The following is a 25,722-nucleotide window of genomic DNA, read 5'->3' on the forward strand; positions in this document are numbered from 1 at the left end:
TGGGTCCTCTCCTGACTCCTCTTCGAAGCTCTCTCTGCCCGTGGCTCTGGTTCTCCGGCACATTGCTTAGTTCTCCTTTTCCTCCGCCCCCTCAGCATCCCCGAGTTCACTGTGCTGTGACCCAGCTATCCACTGAGCTGTCCCCGTGCTGGTTTCCTGCGTTTCTCAACCTTGACCCACCCTGTTTCCAGTCAACGTTTCCATTGCTTCTGTCATGAGCACAACTTGACCCACTATGGCGTTTCTGTAATAACAAAATATTGATAGCCCAGTGGAATATGCATAGGTGGCTGGTTAAAGAAAGGATGTTTTATCTGAACGATGGAATATTGTGTAGCTGTAAAAAGAATAAAGATGCTCTGATTTCAATGATTAGAAATGAGCTCCAAGCTATATTGTGGAATGGGAAAAGCAAAGCACACTGGAGTTAGTTAGTATTCAGCCTTCTGTGTAAGGGCAGAGTGGGAACGGATGTGCAGTGAGTCCTCACTTAACGTTGTTGGTGGGCTTTTGAAACTGTGGCAAAATGATGTATCATAAAGCCAGTTGTGCCGTAAGTATTGATATACGTGAGAATTAAACTCCTATGGCAACTTTATCACAACATGAGGAGGACCTGCTACACATTTATATTTGTGTTTGCTTATATTTGCTCGTGGACAGCGTGGCAAGAATCTAGTGGGGGAGTGGGTGCATGGCATGGGGAAGGGAGCCCGGCTGTCCCTGTGGTGTGGCCGTGTGTGTGTCGCCTGCACAAATAAAGTAATTGCCTTTCTTTTGTGTCTTAGGGATGCGGTAGTTCAACCTCTCATCTTTTATTTATGTATTGATGTATTTATTCCTTCTGTTACACAGAAATACCTGCTTATTTACTGATACATATATTTCTCTGACAGGGAGATGTTTAGTAAGTAGAGCCTCCTCTTAAATCAAAACATTTTGGGAAATATTTTTAGAAGGTAGAGTAAAAGCTGGGAGCTGAAGGAGAATGTCACTGTGGCACAAAGACAGGAAGGGACTTGCCCAAGGTCACACCGTTAGTATGCAAGACCCAAACCTACGCAGTCTGGCTTCAGAGCATCATCTTAACCACTGTGCTGAACAGCCCACACTGCCGCATTGTGCAGCGCTAGCTGTCTGTCTTTGTCTGAACTGCTTGTTACTCGCTCTTGTATCAGGCTGGTCCAGGTTATGTTATAACAAACAACCTCAGAACTCTCCGTAGCCCACAATAGCCAACACGTATTGTGTTCTCGGTGTTGGCCCACCACGGTCAGTGTCCCTCTGCCCCTGTGGGTCTTCAGTATAGTCCAGGCTAACGGGGCAGCCTCTAATGGGATGGGGGGTGCAGAGTGGGGTAAACTGTGGTCAGATTTCACTGGGCAAAGCAAGTGACGAGTCCAAGCCTGCTGTCAGCAGGGCAAGAAAGGATTCTCCTCCTGCCGGGAGGGACAGTGAGTCTGTGAACAATAATCATATCATCTACCACAATGTCTAACTTCAGTCCAGAAGCACAAGATCATGTATGTCTAAAAAAGGGCAAATTTATACATTGTACTGTTCTTTGATTGTTATAGTCTGTTGCTTCTATAATCTAGATACCTGCTTATAGTTAGATTCAAGAGGGAAAAACAATTGGATAGAACATTGTTTTCAATCCTAAGAGTTTAAAAAATCAGCACCTGGAGAAACTGGATATCCACAAGCAGAGAAGAATGGATTTGGATTCTTACCTTATACCATATACGGAAATCAACTCAAAATAGACCAAAGATCTAGATACAAGAGCTAAAACTGTAACACTCTTAGAGGAGATCATAGGGGAACAGCTTCAGGGCACTGGAGTTGGCAGTGATTTAATGGATATGACGCCAAAAACGCAGGCAACAAAAGGAAAAATACGTAAATTGACTTTATCAAAAGTAAAACCCTTTGCATCAAAGGACACCATCAAGAGAGTGAAAAAGCGAGTCGAAGAGCCACTTCTGGGAGAAAGATCTCAACTGCGAATCTTCCACGAAGGGCTTCCCCTGTTGTTTATTGCCATTGAGGTACACGGTGGGGGTCATTTAATAGACCCAAGCGTTTTGTGAGAGGGCCGTGACTGGTCTGTTTTACAGTAAGGAGACCAAGGCACAGAAAGCATAAAGAATTGCAGATTCACATAGCACATTGGACGCAAAGTCAGGAATCTAATCCAATGGGGTATTAGATTTCCATTGCTTTTCAAAAAGCCACCCCACTGCTACCCTGTGAGGCGACATTGATCTATCCTTCTAATGATCTGGCCACCCTGGGGCCTCAGGAATAAACTTAGAGTCCTCCCATTTCCTTTATGCTCCCTACCCACACCCCGGCCCAGCCCACGGGACCCCTTTTAGCCTGCGTAGAATAAGCCTTCATCTTGGGGAAAATTTGAGCTGTCTGTCTCCTGGGAAAATCACTAGGTGTCTACATTTCCGGACTCTGAAAGTCTGTAGTTTATTCTGTCACAGAATAGGAAGTGTGGCAACCACAGTTCTCCCTTTTCAAAGCAGAACGGTTGGTTCCTCTCTGTAGTCCGAATTCTGGGGCTTACCTTTGGTTAGAATTCTGCTTACTCTTTTTTTTTTTTTTTTTTTTACCACAAACACAGCTCCCCTTCCCTTCCCTGGCTGTGATACTCTTCTTTGCTAACACCATCAGATTACTAATACAATGCCAACGTCCGCTCTACCCCCACTCGAATTATCCCGTGCAATCTCCTTCAAGCAAATTCTAACACCTAATGCATTCTCTCAGTTTTAAAAATTATGAATAAGTGGCATGCTAATTAATCAAAAATCATGAAGCCTAGAAATACAGGAACAGAGCTTAGTGGTGTAATGAAAATAAAACGGACAATTTAATATGACACCCATCTAATGACAGAATCATTGTGGCCCTTTGTCATTTGATGTAAATAAATGGTAAGCATTTTACTTAGGTGACTATAATCTCCATTAACATTGTAAGTCTCTCCTATGATTTAATTCTTGTCACTGAAAACCCATGGCATCTCTTTTCTCCATGCCATGCACGGAGGAGGGTGTGTAGCTGGAGTCATGCTGTGAGTACGGAGAACAGAGAGGGTGCCCCGCGACTCTTCTGCCTCTTTCTTGCCTTCCTTCTGGTCTGGCCAAATGAACCCGTTGTTTCCTCTGCGCGATTTCTATTTGTCCCTGGTGTCCCCTTCCCCCAAATGCCCACTCCTTGCCTCCACCCAATGTTTCCTTGAGCATCCCTCCCCTTTTTTAAAAAAAATTTATTCATTTGTTTTTAGAGAGAGGGGAAGGGAAGGAGAAAGAGAGGGAGAGAAACATCAATGTGTGGTTGCCTCACATGTGCCCCCTACCGGGGACCTGGCCTGGCCAGCAACCCAAGCGTGTGCCCTGACTGGGAATTGAACCGGCAACCCTTTGGTTCAGAGACCTGCACTCAATCCACTGAGCTACACCAATCAGGGCCTATCTCTCCCCTTTTCCTACTTCTTGATCAGGGGAACCCATCCAGGGCCAGCGTGGTGCCAACCAGTGCAAGGCTGTGGTGTCTTTGGATCAGTAGGCTGTCCCTGGTAGCCAAGTCTCTCCAGAACTGCAAGGAGGAATATGTGGTCAATGGGGCCCAAGAGTCAATCCCAGTTTCTTAAAATATACACAACAAATGTGATCAAACCATCAGAATCTGTTAAAATGGAAATTCAGGCCAAGACCAAGAAAAGTTTTAGCTTGAGTCTCTCTTAGGGCTTTGCTGGAGAACAGAGACTCAGTCACTTGGTCATCTTGGGTTGTCTTAAAAGGAGTTTCCTAGCAGATTCCTGGCTGCCTAGACTCCTCCTCCTCCCCTGGAACGGCGTTCTCTCTGCTCTAAGCCTGGCTCCGGGGCCCTTCCCCAACCCTGGCCTCAATTCAGACCAAGGAGGGCCTGTGCTGTCCCACCTGGGGTGGGCTGGGGTCATGGGACCGGGGCCTCTTGGGAACAGAGATGAGGGCACAGAAGTAACAGACGAAACCCTGCTGACCAGTCAGAGATGCTCAGTTCTACAGAAACACACCGACTTTATGCCACCTGAGCCGCCCCCATGAAACTGACCATCTCCCCTGGACAGGGCTGGTCTCCAGTCCCCCAAGGTGGGGTTCAGAAGCCCAACCCCCCCCGCCCCCACAAGCCAGGACCTCTTCCAGTTTACAGATGGATGAAGGGGGCTTTGACTCGATCTGTTCAGACCCAAAAAGAATCACAGGCGGGACTGTCCCAGGAAATGGGGTCTTGAGGAATTGCTGGGTCACAGCGGGGAGTGCGCCTCCGCTGTGTCCATGCAAGTTCGTTCATGGAGGGGCCCGTGTGTCTGCTCCGGGGATTCATTAGGGAGCTCTGCCCGTAACCTGTGGGGGACAGCGCAGTAATTTGATGTTCGGTATTTTCTCCTGCTGTCTCCATAAGTGTATTTGTCGTTCTTGCCAGAGACTGCAGAGAACACGGTCATTTGGCAGGCTTGTCACAGATCCAGCGGTGCGGGGTGTCACACAGTGCAGCATCGAATGTCTTCGTTAGGCCCATGGTCACACAGTTGAAACTCGGAAGCTCATTGGTGACACTAAAGGGGAAAAGATCCTGTGGTTACAACCCATCACGTCAGCCCTGCTTTTTCCTGATTTTGATAGGGGACTCAAGACCTGAAAAATTTTAGCTTAAGGTAAAAAGTTATATGAGTCTAGCAAGTAATGTGTATGCTAAAGCTTTTGTTTCAGAAACTACAGATAAGGCCCATCCTGGCTCCTGGGGAAAACAGCCGACCTCCTGGGGCACTGATAGAAGATTACCGCCTGGGGACATCCACACCTTTGTTCCAGGGAGAGTAGCCGACCACCCCCACACCCTTGGGACCAGCTAACTGCCCAGGACAGAAATGTTGCAGCTTCTGAATCTCAAAGCCCTCACCCGACCTTATTTGTCCGCCCCCACCCCCTTATAAAAGATCTGGCCAGGAAAGAGAACGGAAGGTGGTTTGTTAGGGTATGAATCCGCCGTCTTCTCAGATTTCCACCCATCTGAATAAAGCACCCATAAAAGATTCAATCACTGTCATTGCTTCTTGGATTTGGTAGTGACAGGCAGCCCCAATGCCGGTGTCATTTCCGGTTACAATTTTAGTCCCCTTCCATCCCAAGTCCATCTCTAAACTGACCCAAGTCCATCTCTAAACTGACCCTTTCACGTGAACTCTCCTGTGAGCCTTTCTGGACTCACAACCTTGGATTCGTTCGCCCTGTGTTTGGTCAGAAACATCTCCTGGGTCATCTGTCCCATTTCCTCTCAGAAATAATATTTTCGTCCTGAAGGTACTATGAGCGCAGCGGGAGGCCTGAGAGGAGGGGGAAGAGATGTCTCTTTCCTTTCTGGGCAGCAGGCGCCTTTAGGGAACACTTCGTTGGCCATCTCCCACCCCTTTTTCTGCCATTCAGCCCCTTCCAGTCTGACTGGGAAGAGTCTGGTTTCATGCAAAGGTTAAGAGTTTTGGAATCAAGTGGATGTGGGATCAAACTGTGGCTCCATCAATTCCCAGCCTGGTGACATTGGACACATTTCTAAGTCTCTCATCCTTATTCAACTGTCTATTAAATGAGGATTAATAAAAGCGTTTTCTACGGCATCACTGTCAGTACTGCAGAAACAGCATGTGTAAAGGGCCTGGCTGTAGGAGAGACTGTTCAGCGTGGCGTGGGCCCAGCCCCCACTCGGAGATGCACAGGACCCACGCCTGTGGATAGGTTCTCCCGTGGGGAATCAGGCCTGCAATGTGCCTAGGCCGCTTTGAGTCTTGCTTTTGCTAAAAAACTCCCTCACCCCAAATTGAGGACATTTACTGCAAAATAACTTCCTAAAATCCATGCTAAACCTTCCAGGAATGTGTGTAACCGGTTCAACCACTTTTGCCTTTTCATTTGCAAATATCCCTCTTCTGTGATGTGGTTAGTGACATTGGTTCCTTTGTTTTCTGTAAAAGGTAACCACCTAAAGTGAACCTGTGCTTAGTAAATGAGGACCATCGTGTAATGTGCCCAGAGAGAGAAATGAAGGCCTGTCATGGCGGAGGCCACGGCTTTTTGCTCCCCTTGAGAGTGAAGCCGCTCGCCCTTTTCCTCTGCAGGACTCGGTGGTCCGTGTGAATGTCTCTCCCCATCCACAATGTCACAGACCCCACGAGCTGGGGTCCGCATCACCTGGCATGTAGTGGACAGTGAATGTGCACTTCCTCTCCTCTGTGGGACGCCCACGTACAGGCCGGAGGGCTGACTCAAGCCTGTGTGACTCAACCTCTCCCGACATACACTGCGATGTCATGTTGTTCAACAGTGCTCTGTCCACGGCACGGCAGACGGGAGAAAGCTCTTGGGAGTTAACATTCCTAGATATAAGGCACAGACAAGTTGCTTATGATGTCCTCTCTTTAGATAAAGAAGTCACATCTGGGGAACTTGTAAGAACCTAATAATAAAATGTGATCTGTGGGTTACAAGAGACTTACGAGATATAGTTGGATCCTAATTTGAACAAAATAATTTGTTGTAGGAATCCTCTTCTCTCTACTTAGACATGTTGGCTATGTTCCATAATAGTAAAACATTTACAGGAAAATGTGTCTCTGGGAATAGATGGGTTGGAAGCAAGGAGAGGAAGAGGACAAAGGCATAGGTCTCCGCCTTTTCGCCATCCAGGACAAACCTGCTGCATCTCAGGCCTAGACTCTCGAGGCAAGCAAGGATCCCCAGAAAAGTGTGAAATGCTTACGTACTTGCCGTTGAAAACAGAGTTGTCGATCCAACGCCACCTTTTCTCTGCCGGCTGGTATCGTAAGCCAATAAAATACTTCTCCGCTCCAGTTATGTCCTGGAGAAACTTCTAGAAAACAGAAGGATCTTTGCTGTTGTTTCCCTTGTGCCAGTGGCCCATGATTCTATCTGATTCCGGGATCCAGGAAGACTGGCAGGGGACTCGGGGACCGGCTGCTGCTGGCAGCCGGCATAAACCCCAGAGAAGTAATTGCCAGTCTACCCAGGGCATCAGGATCTCTTGGAGACCTTGTTAAAACTGGCTGTGAAGTCTGCTGGATCAAGGATTTAGATTTCTAACATATTCCCAAGGGATGGGAAATGGCAGGGGAGGGTACTATGCCTTCTAAAAAAAAGCAATTCCAAATACATCCCCTTTCTTGGCACTTTCTGCATAGGGTTGTTTCACTGATTGCCAGACATTTGACGTTCCAAATGAGGTTTGGTCAAATGAGTTTGTCACGTACTTGGCAAGAGAAAACAGATTTAAAGTGTATTGCTAAGGCAGATAATTCCACTGGAAATAATCAGTGTTTATTGAGTATTTGTTGACTTGACACTCATCCAAGACATCTTAGTTTCTGTATTACATTAAAGAATAACAAATACCCCAGCCGAGAGGCTGGGAACTCCTGGCCTCTTCTGTACCCTTCCCGCACTCAGGGGACACCCGAGTCCACCGGGATGTTCTCTGCCTCCCCATGGCCGGTGCCTCGGTCCCTCCTCTCCCGGTGCTCTCCTTCCTGGAAATATCCCGATTTTATTACTTTTAAAAATCAGTGACCAAATTTACTCCTTTAACAAACATTTCAGTGTCTGTTGTGTGCCAAGCATTGTATGAGGCTGGGGTATGGAAACAAATTTGTTTCTCCTAAAGAAATTATTATCTAAAACAGCGGTTGGCAAGCTACGGCCAGCAGGCCAAATCCAGACTGTAGCCCGTTTGGGTAAATAAGGCTTTATTAGAACATGGCCAAGTCCACTTAAAAAATATTGTTTATGGCTGCTTTTGAGGTACAAGGGCAGCGTTAAGTAGTCATGACAGAGACCTTATGACCTGAAAGGCATAAAATACATACTATTCGGCTCTTTACGAAAAAATGTGCTGGCCTATGGTCTAACACAAGGGCTCTTAACTCTTTTGCTGGACAAGCTTCCTAGGGGATCTATGAAGCTGTTGGAATTGTATTCAAATTTTGTGCCCATATAATGTTTCTGGGAAGAGGTGCATAGATTTCCCCTCCAGTTCTAAGACCCCAGTCATGCCTGCACGTTGAAGAGGCAGAGCTACAATCAGAGAAGGCAGATGCGTCACCGGCACCGTGTGATGCCCCGGGAAGCACGTGCTGGGTCGGGCACAGGCAGAAGGAGGGAGTGATCGATTCTGCGTGAATTTGGGGTTTTCCAGAAAGACTCTAGAAGAGGTGTCCTTGAGATGAATTTTGGCAGACAGCTGTCTGTTGGGCAAATGCTAGGCAAGGGTGTGGGTCAGAGTTGGACTTTCTGCAAGAGAGAGCATCAGACCCCAGGGAGACTGCAGAGCATCCTGGAGCATTTGAGGGACTGCAAGATGTCCAGCGTGGTTACTGCAGAGGTCGGAGGGAGCGGGCTGGGGATGCAGACCTGGAGAGGCTGGACCGTGCATCCTGCCAGGGAAGCTAGACTGGCAAATGGCCCAGCCAGTTTGGAGCCACAGAGATTTTGTGAGATCGGTTCCGTGGAGGATAGGTAAGAAGGGTCAAAACCAGGGGCAAAGTGAGGAGTGAGAAGAATTTGGGAGAAATCTAGATGAGAGGTGAATTATTTTCTACAGGGACAGATAGGGAAGGATTTGTTTAGCAACTGATTTAAGAGCGAAGAGAAAAGGTCAGGTCCCAGCAAACTGTCAGCATTTGATCTTGGGTGGCAGGGTTCCTCGCCAGGATCTGGAATGTAGCAAGAGGGGCAGGTGGGTAGAGTTGAGTGGACTCAGCTGGAATATGGCGAGTCTGTGGTGCTTTCGAGACATCAAAGGGGAATTCGATGTCCTGTCTGGTCCGGAGAGAGCTAGCCGGAAGAGGCTGCGCTGCAGACACAGACTTGAGAATCCTCAGCAAACCACTGGTGTGGAGCTTTTTCTGGGCTTAGCGTGGAGGATGAGTGGTAGAGGACGCCAAGGGTGGCGCTTGACATGCGCCAGGACTTAAGGGTTGAGTAGAAGGAAAGGGGCTACTTTCTGTCCCATTCCCCACTTCTCCTCGTCTTTCTTCTCCCCACTCTCCTGCTCCTGGTGTTGTGCTACAACGTTTTTTTTCTTCCCGGGGGTCCTTAGCCCTAGAGGATCTGTCACTGTTTGTTGGACAGCTACATCCAAGGTTCACAGGAGATCCTCGTACAAATTCTAAGAAGGGGGAAGGGATGCAGGGGATGGAAGGAAGATTACTGTATGCAGCACAATGTCTAGCACTCTGAGGATGCCTAGGATTTGCAGGAGAGGCAACTATAAATTAAACTGTATTACTGTCAAAAAATTAATAGAGTATAGGTTTTGGAGTCAGAGAGCTCTCAAGTCCACGGGCCGTCACTCGGTGGGTGTACGACCTTGGTCACATTACTTCTTGGTGCCCTAGTTTCCTCATACATAAATAATGGATAATAACACCTCCTCAGAATTGTTCTGACAATAAAGGAGATAATAAAACAAAGCTTTTTTGCATAATGTTAGCTATTTTCATCATATTGGATACCAGAATCCCAAGTCTATGACCTAATTCTTTGTGTTTCTTCTATCACTCATTTTGTAAATTTGCAACTTCCATATTTATGAGGCAAACTGTGATGATACATTAATTAACAGCTCATATCATTGCAGTCTTCCATAGTTCTTAAACAGCTTTCGTACACATCAGCTCATTTGGCCATTCCCTGCACTTCAGGTGTTCTGATGCATTCCCAGGATGCCAGTCTGCTCCTGTGCACCCCCCACCCCCGGGAGAAACCACAGAGGGTGGGTTTCACGAGCTCAAGTGGACCTGAGGAGCACACCCCAGGGCTACTGAGAAGGGTCTCCCGTCTCTCTGTTGGGAACAAGGAGCTCGAGCTCCCAGCCAGCCACCTCTCCTCCCCTCGCCCCCAGGGTGCCCCTGCTCCGCCAGTCAGGTTGCCCGCCACCTCCTCCCCCTGAGGCTGGCCACAGGAGGGCTGCTGTATATGCCCTTCCGACCCTCTCACCAGTTTCTCTGGTGTGTTGACAATGGCCAAAGTCGATTCTTGCGCTTCACAAATGGCCCTGCTTTCGCCCCAGGGCATTTCCGAGGTGAACAAGAAAAAACATCTTCCTTGAAGAAAATCCCATCTCCTGGGGCAGACTAAGGGAATTTGAGGGAAGAGAGTATGAGATGAGCGGTCGAGGGTGTGAGCCCTGGAACTGACTCGGAAGATAGTGGCACGTGGGTTTGTTTATAACGACTGTGTTCATACAAATCAGCCTCAATCCAGGGAGACATGTTTCCAGTCGAGTCTCAGTTTCCCTGTCTGTAACACGAAGGGGATGAATTAGAAGGTCTTTATCCATCCCTTTGGGCAAAAAGTTTCGTAAGAACGGGGGCAGCGGAAAAAGCCTTTGAGAACTCTGTACATGAGCCGGGGCCAGGTGACTTGGTTCGTTGGAGGGTCATCCCATACACTGAAAGGTTGTGGGTTCCATCCCCGGTCAGGGCACATATGGGGGACAACTGATTGGTGTTTCTCTCTCTTCCCCCCACCTTTCCCCTTCTCCCTACCCTCCTTCTCTCTCTAAAATCAGTAAGAACATATCCTTGGGAGAGGATTAAAAAGAGCTGGTACATGAGAATCCGGGGCTAAAGAGGAGGTAATAACCCTGCCCTTTACCTGTTCCAGAGCTCTCTGTGGGACTGAAGCTGACGTCACCATTCCCGAAAATCTGCGGGACTGAAATGAGAAGCAGACCTGAAGGTAGGCATGTGATGAATATGACACACAGACATCACAGCAGCTGTTCGGTCCCTGTGGCTATTTGCCTCTGGACAGTGGAGGTGACAGGGGCTCTCAGTCACTCTGTGCTAGAATTTTTTCAGAGACTATCTTTCTTGGAACCTTCTATCTAACTGCTACCATTATTCTTCATGCCCCACACCCCAAGTTCTAGTTCATGTCTTTTTGGTGTGGCAGTAGGTGTGAAATGCTGAGAGAAAGAACAGGAGAAAGGAAGAGGAATGGATGAACTTAGTATCAGAAGGAAACCTCTCTCGGCCACCTCTGACAGCATTTTCCCCAAAGGCCTATTCGGGCCACTGCCCCTGCAGGTGCCACACAGCATCTTCGCTGTGCTTCCCGGCCTGGTGCCTCGAACCCTGTATGAAAACGCATCATCCTGGCCTGTACCTTTCGGGCCCTTCCCTGAGCAGTGCTCAGCGATAAGGACCGTGGCTACCTAGAACAACTTTCAGGGTCAGGGGCTGGCTATTGGCAGACAAGAAGGCAGGTGAACATTCCTAGGGGCAGAAAAGTGTGAAGTATTGCTTCGAATAGAAATAAGGAAGTCGATAGATTCCAGGAGGCCTCATTTGTCCCGGGACGCTGGCTGTCTGACCAGGCAGGCGCAGTGGCTCTGGGGGTGGCTGAATGCATCCTCAGTGGCCTAATTATGGCGGAAGATGCCTTTAGTTCACCCAGATACCGCATTAGCTGCTTGCAATTATATTAATAAAACATACAAGTTTGCACCCTCCTTTTATCTCAGTCTCCAGTTCAAAGGCTCTGTGTGATATGTGTGTAATAATCTGGTTTTCACCAGAAACCAACACCACTCCATAAATACTTCATGAGCATCTCCACCACGGACCTCAGGCCACCGAGAGGCTCGGTTGGTGCAAAGACAAACAAGAGATTATCCTCCTCCTAAAGATGTGCAGGGCAGGAGGTGTCTTCAGAGGAAGTGAGAAGGAGATCCTCAGGAAAGTCTCGAGAGGAGGTGGGTTTAGTGGGGGGAACCGCGCCTCCCTTCTCCTCACCCCTGAAGCTCTGCCAGCGCGCCCTGTTCTTTATAGTCGGCCAGCGTCCCCTGTTGCTGTTCTCCTTCTGTGGCTGGTCCGCTCTAGTGCTCGGCACACGTGGAGATGCTGAATGTTTTCCCCCCCGGGGGCATGGGCTTCTTTGTAACAATTCCTTTAGGGGCACAGCGTGCCGGCCTTTACTAAGTGCTTTCCCAGTACGCCACAGTGATTCCACACAAACCCTCCCCGGGCCCAGGAGGGACACGGAGGGAGGGTCAGGCATTGCACTCAGTCTAGTCTAGGGTTCCCAACTATAAAAGGAAGGGAAGACATTAGAAGCTAGTTTTTTGGAGGTACTGCATTTATTTTATTTTATTTTCCAGTTTTATTGAGCTATAACTGACATAGAACGTTTTGCAAATTTCAGGCATACAGTGGGATGATTTGGTGCACAGACCCATTGCAAAATTTATTACCACAGTGCGATTAGCTAACACCTTCATCACTACAGATAGTTGTCCCCTTTTCTCGGTGGTAAGAACATTTAAGATCTACTCTTTCAGCTACTTCCAGGCATCGAATACAGTATTGTTAACTGTAGTCACCAGGGTTCTCAGGCTGCTGTCCATTAGATGTGCATCCCCAGAACTCATATATCTTATAAATTAGGAGATCTTTATGATCGCTTCCTGCCAGATCAATTCTTGGGAAAAGTCCCTAAGAGAGGTCTTTAGGAATCTAGCACCTAAGAACCTGGTGGAGAGGAGATTATTGGCATGCACGTTGCCTGTTTCATAGCTCCTTGTGGGGCCGAAGCTGTCATTACTTTCACCAAAAATCCATGGGACTGCAAAGAAGTCAGCTGTCGGCTCAGCCCCAGCTGCAGGGTGAGTGTAACGAACATCCCTGCAGGGGCTGCTAGGCACTGTGACTAATGGAAAATGTTGAACCCTCTGACTCTGAGGTGGGCAAAGATAGGTACATGTGTTTGTGACTATGCTCATCCTTTCCTGTTCACATTTTCTTCCTGCCCTTGGATGGGATGGGAATGGCAGCTTCAGGCTGGGTCATCAGGAAGCCAGCTCTTACCTGCCTTGCTGCCTTCTAATCCCATTCCCTCTCTTATTTAGTTTCCCTCCTGGAGAAGATTCTACTTGCTGCAATTGCAGCAAATTCCCTTGATATGAGGCTTTCTTTCTAAGCTTTGGACAAATAAGTTTCTATGCGCACAGAAGAAAACTTCCTGCCCCTGTGAAACCCTTTATCTTAGGTTACCACTCTTAGTACAGCCTACCATTAGGATGAACTGCGGCTGAATGTTCACATTTTAGCAACAACAACGAGCACTGCTGAGAATTTCAGCTCAGATTACCCAATTCGTACCCTACGGTAAAAGCTTTGCGTGGGGTTCTGCATCTCCAAGGTGGACCGAGGAGCCTGGCCCCTGGTGTGTTTGGGGAAGTGAGAAGGGTGGTGTCAGTTGCTCCCAGGTGGAAAGACTTGGGCACTTAACCTCACCTTCTGAGAAAGGAGCCAAAGGACGAGACAGTATGGAGCTGGGGTAAGAAGTTGCTCAAATACTCACAGTAAAGCAGAAAGAGGGTTGTTCCGATAACTTTAAGCGCCACCACGATAAGCACAGAGATGATCATGTGCCAGTTCATGACGGAGGAGCTGAGGAGGCCTGTGGGGGTTAGAGCACATGCCACCATCAGTGTCTGGGGACAAGAGGTCTTTCCACCAGGATGCATGCCAGCGTCTTCCTCAGGCACCCTTGGGAAGGGACTTGGGAGACAGGCCTGCCATTGACAGGTGCCAGGAGGAGATACAGCACAGGCCCCGAAGATGGGTAGGATTTGTTCCGGTTGGGAGCCTTGGAACTTGGCATGGCGTCTCTCCTTCACCCACCCTTTAGCTCTGGGCCTCAGCCCTGTCCCCGTCTGTGGCTACTAAATTCTGTCTAATGAAATAAATCCTTTCTTGGACTTTGAAAATGCTTAGCCTTGAAATGATTCTTGTTCCCTAGCACCTTCCTTAGTCGTCTTGGTCATACTGACTTCAGCTGTCAGAAGCCTCAGTCTTAAGGACTGTGTCGGGAGCTGACAGATAGGATGGGTGTCCTTGCAGGGCTTGGCGCTGGGGAAGAGCCAACCGTCTGTGCAGAGGACGGACACATAGACTTACCTGTCCCCTCCTGGGAGGCTGAGCTTGCTGGCCGGCGGGGATCTTCCCAGTGGTCTTACTCCTGGCGCCGTGCGCAGGGGCCCCTTTCCTGAGAGTACGTTCCTTCTGCTCAGGCGACGTCCTTCCTTCTTCACGGTCTCTCTGTCTTGGCAGCATCCCCAGGCAAACCCTTCTTCCTGTTCAGCGTTCTTGGCAAAGAGAGAGGGTGGGGCAAGGAGGGGAAGGGAATCGACAGCTTTTGCGGCGAGAGGAAGGTTCCTGCTGGGGCAGTTCCAATACAGAGGACCATTTTCAGGAGAACTTGGAAGACAAAATACCTCAATGCAGATGAATCCTTTCTCTGTATCTGAATGTCATTGAAATGCAGTGGGAAGGAAATGGAGTAAACACTTAACAAATAGGGAACCTGCATGCAGGGTATCTGGAAATTATTTGTACTTGCCTTGCCATCTTTTTGCAAATCTGAAGTCACGGATATTAGTGAGCAGGTCCTCACGTGCCCCATTCTGTCCACTCACGGCCTGTCATATGGCTTTGCTCAGTCCCCTCTGGCCCCAGCCCCTCACCTCCCAGACCATGTGCCCTGTGACGATGGTGACTCCTCAGTATTTTTGGAGAGTGGTGCTCTGCTGGGTACAGGGGACGAAGTGAGGGCAAACAATGCTCAAGTCTTATTATGAAGGAGTGTTTACTGCATGTTAACCTTGAAGTTTTCCTTTACATAAAAAAGCTACATGGATTTATTAGAATATATTGGTAAGGAAACATGAGAAAATGAGAGACATCCATATAAGTTCACACATTTAACCATAGTCATTGTTAACACCTCTGGGTGAGTATCTTCCCAGATGAGTAGGTAGGTAGAAAAAATAGATATTGATTCATTTAGAAATGGAATCAGTCCTGGCTGGCGTAGCTCAGTGGATTGAGTGTGGGTTGCGAACCAGAGTGTCGCAGGTTTGATTCCCAGTCAGGGTATATGCCTGGGTTGCAGGCTATGACCCCCAGCAACTGCACATTGACGTTTCTCTCTCTCTCTCTATCTCCCTCCCTTCCCTCTCTAAAAATAAATAAATAAAATCTTTTTAAAAATTTAGCTTAAAAAAAGAAATGGAATCATTTTGAATATAGGGGTGGGGAGAAAGTATGTTTGTGGAGCATATAGTAGGTGTGAAGCACCAAGAGAACCCTCTCCCATCTCCCGGGCACACCCACATGCATGCCTCTATACTTGCTTAGCTAGATAATTCTGATTCCCCTTTTGGATCTTACTTAGGTTAGATGTCACTTCTTTCAGAAAAGTTTGTCTGCTGATTCTCCTTCCCTGCTCCAGCTGGGTTGAGGTGCCCTTTATTTATGGTTTCATTATATCACGTCCTTTTTCCTTGAGAGCACTTATTGAACTGTAAGGCATTCCTGCGTTTCCCCTGCTGGACGCTGGGAAGCCCTGGAGGCGGGGCTTCCCGTCTCCCCACGACTGCGACTCCAGCACACCCGTGGGGCTCAGACACTGCAGCTCAGCAGCGGGCTTCTAGGCTTGTTGGGTTTTGTGATTTATTTGAGAGAGGGTAGCAGGGCCTACAAAATATTTCTAATCAATGAACATTTTTTTTGCGATATTCTTTATACCAATTAATACATTTGCTGCTGTAGTTTTCAGTAAGGATAACTTAAGTGCTAAACCATCTCCGAAGGGGTCGATTTCTGATGAGAAAACTTCACATCTTAAATAACCAGCCTGGAGAAAGGATTGTGACTATATTATTTCAAGGACAGCTCACCATCCCCGAGTTAATAGAATTAATTTTTATTCATTTATATGTTACTAATACTGTGTTATTGTAAAGTAGATCACCACTCAGACCATGTGACAAGCCAGACTTCATAGAATGGACAGAGTAAGGAGTCACCAAAGGGACCCCGTCGTAGAACTCGGTGACACATACAGTCACATGGAGAGTCAGGGCCTGGCGGTGAGGGGTGGCGGTGGGGAGCGGAGATTCCAGAGCAGCTGTCACACTTGCACTTGGAGCAGTGGCTTACTGAGTCAACTACAATCTGTGCCGCAGAGGGATAATGAGGACACGACTCCCTTTCTGTCCAGCGCCCCAGCACTAGGCAGACGAAACGCTGGCGTAGCAGTCAGACTTCCTGCTCAGGTTGCCTCCAGCCGGCAAAACAGAATGAGAGGGGGAAACCCTGTCCCCTCCCCTGCCCAGCTTCCCCTACCAAGTCCTCTAGGATTGACTCTTTGGATATCTATTGGGTCCCACGTCAACTTTGAATGATTCAAATGGTACCTGTGATACTTACAACATCAAGAAATGACCTGTACCTGTGTGCTAAGAAAAGCTCGGGCATTTTCCTATAGAGAAGTCAAACTCATAAGCATGTCCAGCAAGAACTTCTGTGATGGGACTTGTTAAAGTTAGACTTATCCGTGAGCTGAAAACCACCGGGATGGCATTTCGCAATGGTGAGGCACTGAGGTCTGCTCGTTGCATCATTCACCAGGAAGCTCTCTGTGCTGGGAGACTCATGGATGTGGCAACGCAAGCTGTGTGCCAGCCATGCCTGAAAGTCCAGAAACACAGTAAAGCCAGGCTTGGTGGGGTGAACTGGGGAGTCTGCTGTACTCCACGCACACACTAAGCAACACTGAGATGAACCAAAGGAACACAAACAGTGTCAGTCTGAAGAGTCCCCACTTGCTTAGTTATTGAAATGATTAGTGGGCTCCCCAGAGGAGGTGATGTTTGAGTGCCTATAAGCCTGTCCACAGCTGAGTGAAATGGTTCTGCCATCTTTGTGTCTCCTCCTGGGCTTACTGGTTCCATTTATGGATTTTGTCCCACCCATTCTATTATAGATCTTCTGGTTGCAGGTGTAAGAACTTCCCTGCAACCAAACGTAGGCGAGAGTGGTATGTATTGACTCATGAAATACAATCAAGTGTTTTACAGTGACACCAAAGCAGGACAAGGACGTAGCTGACCTCTGGAACATCAGGAGCCAAATGAGACCCAGTTTTGCAATATCTACCTCTAGTCTATGCTCATTTCTGTTTGTGAGAGGAAATAGGACGAGAAACATAGCCATGACGAGCTTTTGGATTTTATGCCTTACACATTTTTTCTTGGATTAAGAAAAGATCCTGGAATTGACCCATCAAATATGGTGCGGGCAGGATCACGGTAAACATTTTAGATGGAGCCAAGGAGGAGGAGTTACCTGCAGAAGTAGGTGGTGGTTGTCAGAAGAAAGAAGGTACTAGGAAGGAAAAACATCTGGTCTGTTCCATCCATCCTCGCTACCTCTTACCTGCTCGCTCCTCCCAGAGCCATGGCCTCCAGCCTTGCCTTTCTCTCTGCCTTTATAACCCAGTTCCAAACTGACCTTTCCCAGACGAGCTTCTCTTTGGATGACCACACATGTTTCCACTTCTATTCTCTAACCTGAATTTTCATTCTTCATTTTCACGAGTCGGCTGCTGTTTTCCAACTAGGTGATGTGATGTCAATCCAGTTGCGTTAAGCTTCAAACCACATTTACTTGCCATTTTCCCCAAACTCAATCCAACTTCCCTTCGCCACTTCTTTATTTTTATTAACAATTGTGTCATATTACAACACACTTACACACTGAAAACATCCTTGATTCTTCGTTTTTTATCAACCACATATTAAAACACTAGTTGATGTTTTTCAAAAGCTCTTTTATACCTTTGCCACTCCCACTACTCCATCCAAGTCCAAATCTTTAATCACAGTCGGGGTGCAAATGGCTCAAACCCTTTGCCTCCTGTGCTTCCAATCAGTATGAGGCAATACCATCAGCCATATCATTATAAAATCACTGTTAAGGTCATGTCACTTCCCTATTTAAGATTCTGTTATAGCCATTAGCATTAACAAGCCTCTTGAGTTTGGGAGAAAATATTTGTAAACTACATAGCTGATAAGGGATTGATATCCAAAATAGGTATGCAACTCATACAACTCCATAGCAAAACAAAAGAGAACAAAAGCCAAACCTTATTAAAAATTGGCAGAGGATGTGAATTGATATTTTCCCCAAAAAGACATACAAATGGCCAACAAGTATTACAGGAAAAGGTTCTTAGCATCACTTATTAGAGAAATGCAAATCCAAACCACAAGGAGATATCATCTCACACCTGTTAAATGGGTATTATCAGAAAGACAGCAGATAACATGCTGGTGAAGATGTGGACCTTCGTGCCCTATTGGTGAGGATGGAAACTGGTACAGGTTCCATGAAAAACTGTGTGGAGGAGCTTGAAAGAATTGAAATAGAACTATCATATGATCCAGCAATCTCACTTCTCTCTAGGTATACATCTGAAGAAAATGAAATCACTATTTTGAAGCACTACCTGTACTTCCTTGCAGCATTATTCACAATAGCCAAGAACTGGAAACAGCCTAAGGTCCATCAACAGATAAATGGGTACAGAAAATGTGATATATATTATCCAGCCACAAAAAGGAAGGAAACCCTGCCATTGGAGACAACATGGATGGACCTTGAGGGCATCGTGCTAAGTGAAGTAAGTCAGAGAGAAAGACAGATACTGTGTGATCTCACATACATTTGAAATCTAAAATCAGTGGACTCAGAAATGGTGGTTGTCAGGAGCTGGGGGTGGGGACAGGGAGATGTTGATCAAAGGGTATAAACTCTCAGTTATAATGTGAATACATTATAATGTGAATACATTTTGGGGACCTCATGTACATTGTGGTGACTCTAGTTCATAATACTGAATTGTATGTATATTTGAAAGTTGCCATGAAGGAAGAGATTTCATAATTGCACCATAACCACCACCACCAACAAAATGGCAGTTATACAAGGCAAAGGATGTGTTAACTAACCTGATTATGGTAAACATTTCACAATATGTATGTGAAATTAAGGTATCAAATTACCATTGATTCATTAATCTTACAAATATTATATGTCAGTGATATTCTTTCTCAATAATGGAGGGATGCAGTATATTAAAATTTGTGGGATATGGCAAAAAATGGTTAGGAAACTTAAAGTTTAAAATGTTTATATTAAAACTCAAAAAATTAACGATGTAATTTTATGCCTTAAGAAGCTAAATGAGAGAGAAATTAAACCTAAGAAAGTAGAAGAAATGAAATAATAAACAATAGAAACGAAGTAGAAGAAAATAAAAGAAATTTGGAAATATCAATAAATCAATAAATCCCTAGGTAGAGTGATGAATTAAAAAGAGAACAAAAGTGATTAAAATTGGGAATGAAAGGGGTTAGCAAAACAAATATTACAAATGTTAAAATGACAATAAAGGGACATTATAATTAAATTTATGCCAATAAATTAGAAAATAGACAAAGTCCTTGAAAAATACAACTTACCAAAATAGACGCAATGACAAATAGAAAATATTAATAATACTCTAGTTATTAAAATAGAGACAGACTCACAGAGAGCAGGATAACAGCTAAGGGGGACGGAGGAAGTTAGGGGAGAGGTTGAGCAAAGAGGAGAAATGACTCATGGGCATGGACAGCAGTGGGGTGACTGGGGAGGGCATTTGAGGGGACTAAATGGTAATGGGAGAAATACAATAAAAATAATTTAAAAAATAAAATGAAATTGTAATTATTATAATTTAAAAAAACCTTTCTAAATAGGAATTTCAGGCCCTAATTATTTCTCTGATTAATGCTATCAAATTTTTAGAGAAGGAATAATACCAATTCTATACAAAGTCTTAAAGAAAATTAAGAAGCTGAAATTGCTTTGTATTTGTGTTATGGACCCAGGATAATCCTGATGCCAAACTTGACAAAGATATTTTTTTAAAAAATAGAAGTTAATAGTCCTTCTGAACATACATGCAAAAATTCTTTACATTAGCAAGTAAAATAGACCAACATATAAAAGTAATAATACACTATGACTAAGTAGAGATTGATCCCAGCAACGCAAGATTTATTTAGCATTCAAGAATTATTCAGTATAAATCGCTATGTTAACAAAATGCAGAAGAGATATACAATCATCTCAATAAATACAGAAGAAAGGTTTTAATAAAACTAACCCCCATTAATGATAAAAAGTTTTACCATACTAGGAGTAAGAATAGTCTTTCTTAATCTGACCATGGAGCTCTAACAGATCTAACTTACATTAGGTATGTAAGTATAATATATAGTCATAGCTAACATTGCATTTAATGAATAAATAGTGCATGTTTCCCCCCTAAAATCAGGACTGAGGCAAGGATGGATATTCATGTTCTTCTAATCAGTATTGTGCTGAATATTCCAGCCAATGAAATAAGTTACATAAAGTGAATGAAGGGCCTACAGATTGGGTAGGAAGAAGTACAATTATCTTTATTTGTTGATGACATAATGGTGTAAGTATCAAATTTTGAAGAGCCCACAAACAAATATTAGGACTAATAAGCCAATTTAGACAAGTAACAAGGCACATGGGTAATATACAAAAATCAATTACATTTTTATATACTAGCAGCAAATAATTGAAAAATAAAATTTAAAAATTTACATTGATAACATTATAAAGTATTACTTAGGATAATTTTATCAAAAGACATGTAAGACCTCTATGCTCAAAGGTATAATGCATGGCTGAGAGAAATTAAAGATGTAAATAAATGCAGAGATATATCATATTCATAGATTGTCAGACTGAATGTTTTTAAAAAGCCAGTTCTCCTCAAGTTGGCCTTTGGATTCAGCATGATAAGAATTTTAACAGGATTTTTAAAAAGTAAACAAATTAATCCCAAATTTGTAAATTTGGATGAGGCAAAACAATTTTGGGGAAAAAAGTAAGTTTGGAAAACTCACAATACCTGGTTTCAATATTTACCATTAACCTACAGTAATCAAGAAGGTGAATCTTGCTGACAGACAAATACAGTATATTAATGGAATACAACATAGAGATCCATAATATGTATATGGCATATATATAGTATATATAGAAAGAGATCCATTAACATATAGTCACATGGTTTTTGACAAAGGTGTCAAATCAATTCAGCAAGGAAAGGAAATCTTATTTCTGAGGGTCTCAGCATTGGCTGCACCCTGGAGTCACCTGGGGGAGCTTTAAAAATGATGCCTGGATCCCACCTCCAGAAATTCCATTCCAGTGACCTAGCATGTCACCTGGGCATTGAGATTTTTTAAAGCTTCCCAGGAGATTTTACCGTGCAGCTAGGAGTTGGAGCTACTACCTTTTAAGGGAAGCAGGACAACTTTGGTGTCCATCAAGGAGAGATGAAGTTGCAATCCACAGCCACTGGAGGTGACGAGAAGGAAAATCTGGGAAAACCAAGACGAAGAATTGGATGTATCAAGTCCAGGTGCCTGAGAGAAGGAAGCAGTTCTGTAGCAGCACCCACAGCTGGCAGAAGGAGGCGACACTGTGGATGTCCTCGCTCTGAAGTTCGTCAAGATCTACAAGGTCTGTCTGGAAAAAGTCCAGCCACTGTTAATATAATGAGAACAGTTTGTGTGACTTTGATGTAACCTGGCAGCAAAGAGAGTGGACTGGAAGGCACATGTGTGAGCAATGATGACTTCACTGTACTGGTCAGTGGGGGCGGTAGATGCTGTTGAGTGAGCATGTGCACTGTGTGGCCATGACATTCAAAATGAGTAGGTAGAGCAAGAATTCTGCATCAAATTTTGTGTTAAGCTTGAACATTCCTCTGCAGAAACTATTTAGATGATTCAGAAGTCCACAGTTGTGGACAGCTGGTGATTGGCAGCTTCGTCATGACAATGCACCTGCTCACACATCATGTCTTATGCAGTGTTTTTGCAAAACATCAAATCACCCAAGAGACTGAGCCCCACTGCAGCCCAGATTTAGCATCCTGTGACTTCTGGCTTTTCCCCAAACTGAAATCATCTTTGAAAGGGGAGAGATTTCAGATCATCAATGAGATTCAGAAAAATACAATGGGGCAGCTGATGGCGATTGGGAGAACTGTGTGAGGTCCCAAGGTGCCTGCTTTGAAGGGGACTGAGGCATCATTGTCCTGTGTGCAATGTTTCTTGAATCTTCTTCAATCAATGCCTCTATTTTTCATAGTACATAGCTGGATACTTTCTGGACAGACCTCATATGTCTGCTACGCCTTTTCCTTTACTGAGCTTTTTGGGATCTGATTTGAGGGAAGCTGTTCTGGCTAGGTGTCTGTGCAGGCAGAAAGAGAAGCTGAATTGCTACACACATACCTTTTGGCTAGGCTCTTTCGGCAGGTTCCCCAGCTGTGTTTGTTGATCAGTGTTTGGTACCAGGCAAAGTACTGTCTTCAAGGGCAGTCAAGGGGAGCCAGAAGGTACCCACAAGGCGCTGGTGTCCAGGGTGCCTACCGAGGAAAGGGCTGCCTGTCTTGCCCCCTTGCCCACCACCGTACAGCAGGTTGAGTGTGCATTTCTGAGTCAGTGTCTTTTCAGACAAAATGCCCCCTGTCCTCTGCTTCCTGCAGAAGTTCTAATGAAGATATCTCTTAATGCTGACATCGTTGTTCTTCTAAGTTTGTTTTTTATATCTCGTAAAGCTGTGGAGCTTGAGGAGGATTATCTAATTGCCGTGGTGGTACACATGATCAAACATTGTGCTAGCACCTGTTTGAAGAAATAGGTTCAGCAGTCACTGGAAAAGCCGGCCGTGTTATCCTGGGAACTAGATATTATTTCAGAAGACCTGATGTCTCATGGTTTGGCTCATACCAAACGCTGATAAGCTATAGCACACAAAGCATTTATACTGAGTACCTCGCCTTTCTATTTTGTTTCTTTCCTCAAAAGAAACCTAGGGAACTACTATCATTCTACTTGTCTAAACCATATACAGGGATCTATTATTTTATTCTTCTAGGGGTGAGTCCCTTGGCGTAGAACAAAGAGACTGCTCAGTTATCGTTTGCAGAAGGAGTTGGAATAGGCTTCTGAACCATCAGAGATGTATTCGTGAAGACCCCCACTTCGGGTCCACTCTCAGCAGAGGCCTGGTGTCCTGGGGTCTGCCTTGTGGTCTGCCCTTACCTTGAGGCCACTCTGCACCCAGAGTAAGATGCCGTCCACAGCTCTCCTCAGCTTGGCATTGCCTGAGATCAGGATGGCTGCATGTCCCGAGGGGCAGGCCGCCATCACCCCCACACACACCATGACCCCCAGCTTGTTGTGCCACAGCACCAGGAGCGGCACGGAGAGGAGGGCAGCGCAAAAGGACACCACATAGACACAGAAAAAGGAGATGAGGGTTTTGAGCGCTTTGATGTGGGCCTCCAGGCTGGGGTCGCGATAGTCGGTGGTCTTGGCCCTCATGGTCCGTGTGTGGCGCCACAGGGACACAATCAGCACCCCAGAAGAAACCAGAAAACACGAGAAAGGCGGGATGGAGCCCAGGCTGCAGAAGAGGAAGGACTGAACGAAATTGAAGTTTTCAGTTTGCAAATTGTGTTCTGTGTCGTTCCTCGTGGATAGCGTATATGTGGCTGCGATGTGAGATCTACTAAAAACGTCCCAACAACATAAGACAGTGCAGGCACAGGTCAAAAGGACAGTACCCAGGAGCATCCGGATGGCCCCTCTGGAGATGCAGCTTGCCAAGCAGAGCAGGAAGCCGTGAGAGAAACGGACGATCTTAGAGCAGTAGAGGAGACTGAGGCAGGTGGCGAGCCAGAGGCCCGCTTGGTTTGCGATCATCCAGAGCATGATGATGGTTTGGTAGCTGCTGCTCAGCGGGTCCTTCATCTGCTGGAACAGGGTGAGCTGGAGGGCGTCCAGAAGCAGCAGCCCATGCAGGAACAGCCGGGTGAGGCTGAGAATCAGCAGGACAAGGTCACAGTCACTCAGGGGCTTCCTCCTCACCACATCCCGAAAATTCACCAGGAAAATGAAGGTGTTGCTCAGAATCCCCACTGCAAACTCCAGGACTGAAAGGACGAGAAATACACCCTTGACTTCATAGGACACAGTTATGACGGGAGCCAGAGTCCACATGATGTCGCTTCTTCCTTGGCTACCCTAAGACTCACACAATCCGCACAGGAGAGAGGATTAAGCATCTGTTCTTAGCCAGGACCTTTCCTTCACAAGGCATTTGGCTCTTGCCCAGGATCTACGCCAAAGCGAATTCATAGAAAGTTCTGACGGAAACTTAGAGGGATATTGTTGCTTTAGAATACTTGGATACACATGAAGGCTCACCGTAAGAATACAGGAATGATGGTTGTATTCTTTGGGTGGTGCAGAAGCTTTAAAAAAAACTCTAGGTGTTCCTGTGCAGCGGCCTGCCCAGGGGGCCATGGCACAGCATCGCACATGCAAACCAGGCAGTCTTCATTACCCAGGCCCGGTTTTGCATGCCTGTCTGCACCTGCAGAGGTGAGGAAGAGAGTAGGATTTGCTTACGAGTTTCAAGGGAACGGGCAGCACGCAAAGCATACATCTCGATGAACTATGGCTTGAAATGGTATCTCTTTCTATTTGCATGCTCTCCATCACCTCTGCGCATGACTCTAATCATAGACATTGTTTCTAATGGGGACAAGTGCATGGCTCCCGCCCAGGCACCCGTGTATGACTGGTGTGGCTGCCATTGTCGGAGGATGTCACGTAAACGTCATCATGATGCCAGGCACATTATTCTGAGTGGATGAGGGAACTGTGGTGTACATTAGGTTGGCCAAGAAGTCTGCTCAGTTTTTTCCATAAAATAAAAGACACATTTTTCAATTTCACCAATAACTTTATTGGTTCAGATATTTTGAGTATGTTGGCTATCTCCCGCTATTGGCTTCTGGCAGGGAGAGGCCAAGGGTGCTGCTAAACACCTTCCAGTGCATAAAACAGCCCCACAGCAAAGGGTTATTTGGTCAGACTGTCAACAGTACCACAGAACTTCACAAACCACTTTTGACATGTTCGATCAGTTACACGACCTTCTCCATACATGGCACAGATCATTTTGCATGTGTTTCCATTGTGTTTTTGCCTTTCTTGAAGTAATAAAGCAAAATGCACTGAAAATGTTGCTTATTTTCTTCCATCTTCGATATTAAAATGACTACCCCCAAATCCATCAATTATGATAAGTTTTTTTAAATGAACGCTGATGTGACAGCTGTCACAATACATTCGAACAAAGTTGTTTCTAATGAAGTTAAAGACAACTATGCACGACTAGAGCCATCATACAGGAAAAAACTAAATGAACTTTTTGGCCAACCCAATACAGACAGTGGAATATTATTCAGCCTCGAAAGAGGACATCCTGCCATTTACAATAACGTGGGGGAAACTGGAGGACATTATGTAAGTGAAATAAGCCAGACACAGCAAGAAAAAATACCGTATCATCTCACTTATGTGCGGAATCTAAAAAAGCTGAATTTGTAGATGCAGAGAATGAACCAGTGGCCACCAGGGGTGGAGGGGTTGGGGAGGTGGGGAAAATGGGGAGATGTTGTTCAAGGAGTAAAAGGTTGTAGTTATGTGGTGCAAGTAAGTCCCAAGGATCTAACACACAACAGGGTGACTGTAGTTCACACGGCACCAGGTATCGGAAGTGTGCTAAGGAAACAGATCTCAGGGGCCCTTGCCACACACCTGCACACACACACGCGACTGAGGAAATGGACA

General features: G+C 45.8%; 2 protein-coding genes and 1 long non-coding RNA gene across 4 annotated transcripts; 1 reads left to right on the top strand and 2 right to left on the bottom strand.

Annotated features, from left to right (window-relative positions):
- Positions 1–10: 10 nt before the first annotated feature.
- Positions 11–24,900, top strand: LOC118497204. Its single transcript, XR_004899738.1, has 3 exons — positions 11–331; positions 10,523–10,529; positions 24,762–24,900. It is a non-coding gene; the product is annotated as an uncharacterized LOC118497204 (long non-coding RNA).
- Positions 3,489–14,552, bottom strand: CLEC5A (C-type lectin domain containing 5A). Of its 2 annotated transcripts, XM_036010972.1 has the most exons (5): positions 13,431–14,552; positions 10,722–10,781; positions 10,062–10,198; positions 6,815–6,921; positions 3,489–4,615 (listed from the first exon to the last, which is right to left on the bottom strand). In XM_036010972.1, exons 1-5 carry the CDS (start codon positions 13,594–13,596, stop codon positions 4,501–4,503), a joined length of 585 nt encoding a protein of 194 aa, XP_035866865.1. In that variant the 5' UTR covers positions 13,597–14,552; the 3' UTR covers positions 3,489–4,500. The 2 variants fall into 2 exon arrangements, with proteins under 2 accessions (XP_035866865.1, XP_035866864.1); XM_036010971.1 differs by lacking the exon at positions 3,489–4,615 and having other exon boundaries at positions 6,257–6,921.
- Positions 22,138–24,295, bottom strand: TAS2R38 (taste 2 receptor member 38). Its single transcript, XM_028525176.2, has one exon. The coding sequence runs from the start codon at positions 24,079–24,081 to the stop codon at positions 23,074–23,076; it is 1,008 nt and encodes a 335-aa protein (XP_028380977.1). The 5' UTR covers positions 24,082–24,295; the 3' UTR covers positions 22,138–23,073.
- Positions 24,901–25,722: the final 822 nt, after the last annotated feature.

Source organism: Phyllostomus discolor, chromosome 10, assembly GCF_004126475.2.
Source record: "Phyllostomus discolor isolate MPI-MPIP mPhyDis1 chromosome 10, mPhyDis1.pri.v3, whole genome shotgun sequence".
In the NCBI taxonomy this organism is placed as follows: Eukaryota; Metazoa; Chordata; class Mammalia; order Chiroptera; family Phyllostomidae; genus Phyllostomus; species Phyllostomus discolor.

Excerpts from the sequence above, each read along its gene's own strand:
- CLEC5A (XM_036010971.1), bottom strand. The coding sequence starts at position 13,596 with ATGCATCCTGGTGGAAAGACCTCTTGTCCCCAGACACTGATGGTGGCA. Across the intron at positions 10,199-10,721 it reads CACAGAGAGCTCTGGAACAG|TCTGCCCCAGGAGATGGGAT; the intron begins GTAAAGGGCAGG and ends AAATTCCCTTAG. Across the intron at positions 6,922-10,061 it reads TCAACACACCAGAGAAACTG|AAGTTTCTCCAGGACATAAC; the intron begins GTGAGAGGGTCG and ends TCTGTTTTCTAG.
- TAS2R38 (XM_028525176.2), bottom strand. The coding sequence starts at position 24,081 with ATGTGGACTCTGGCTCCCGTCATAACTGTGTCCTATGAAGTCAAGGGT.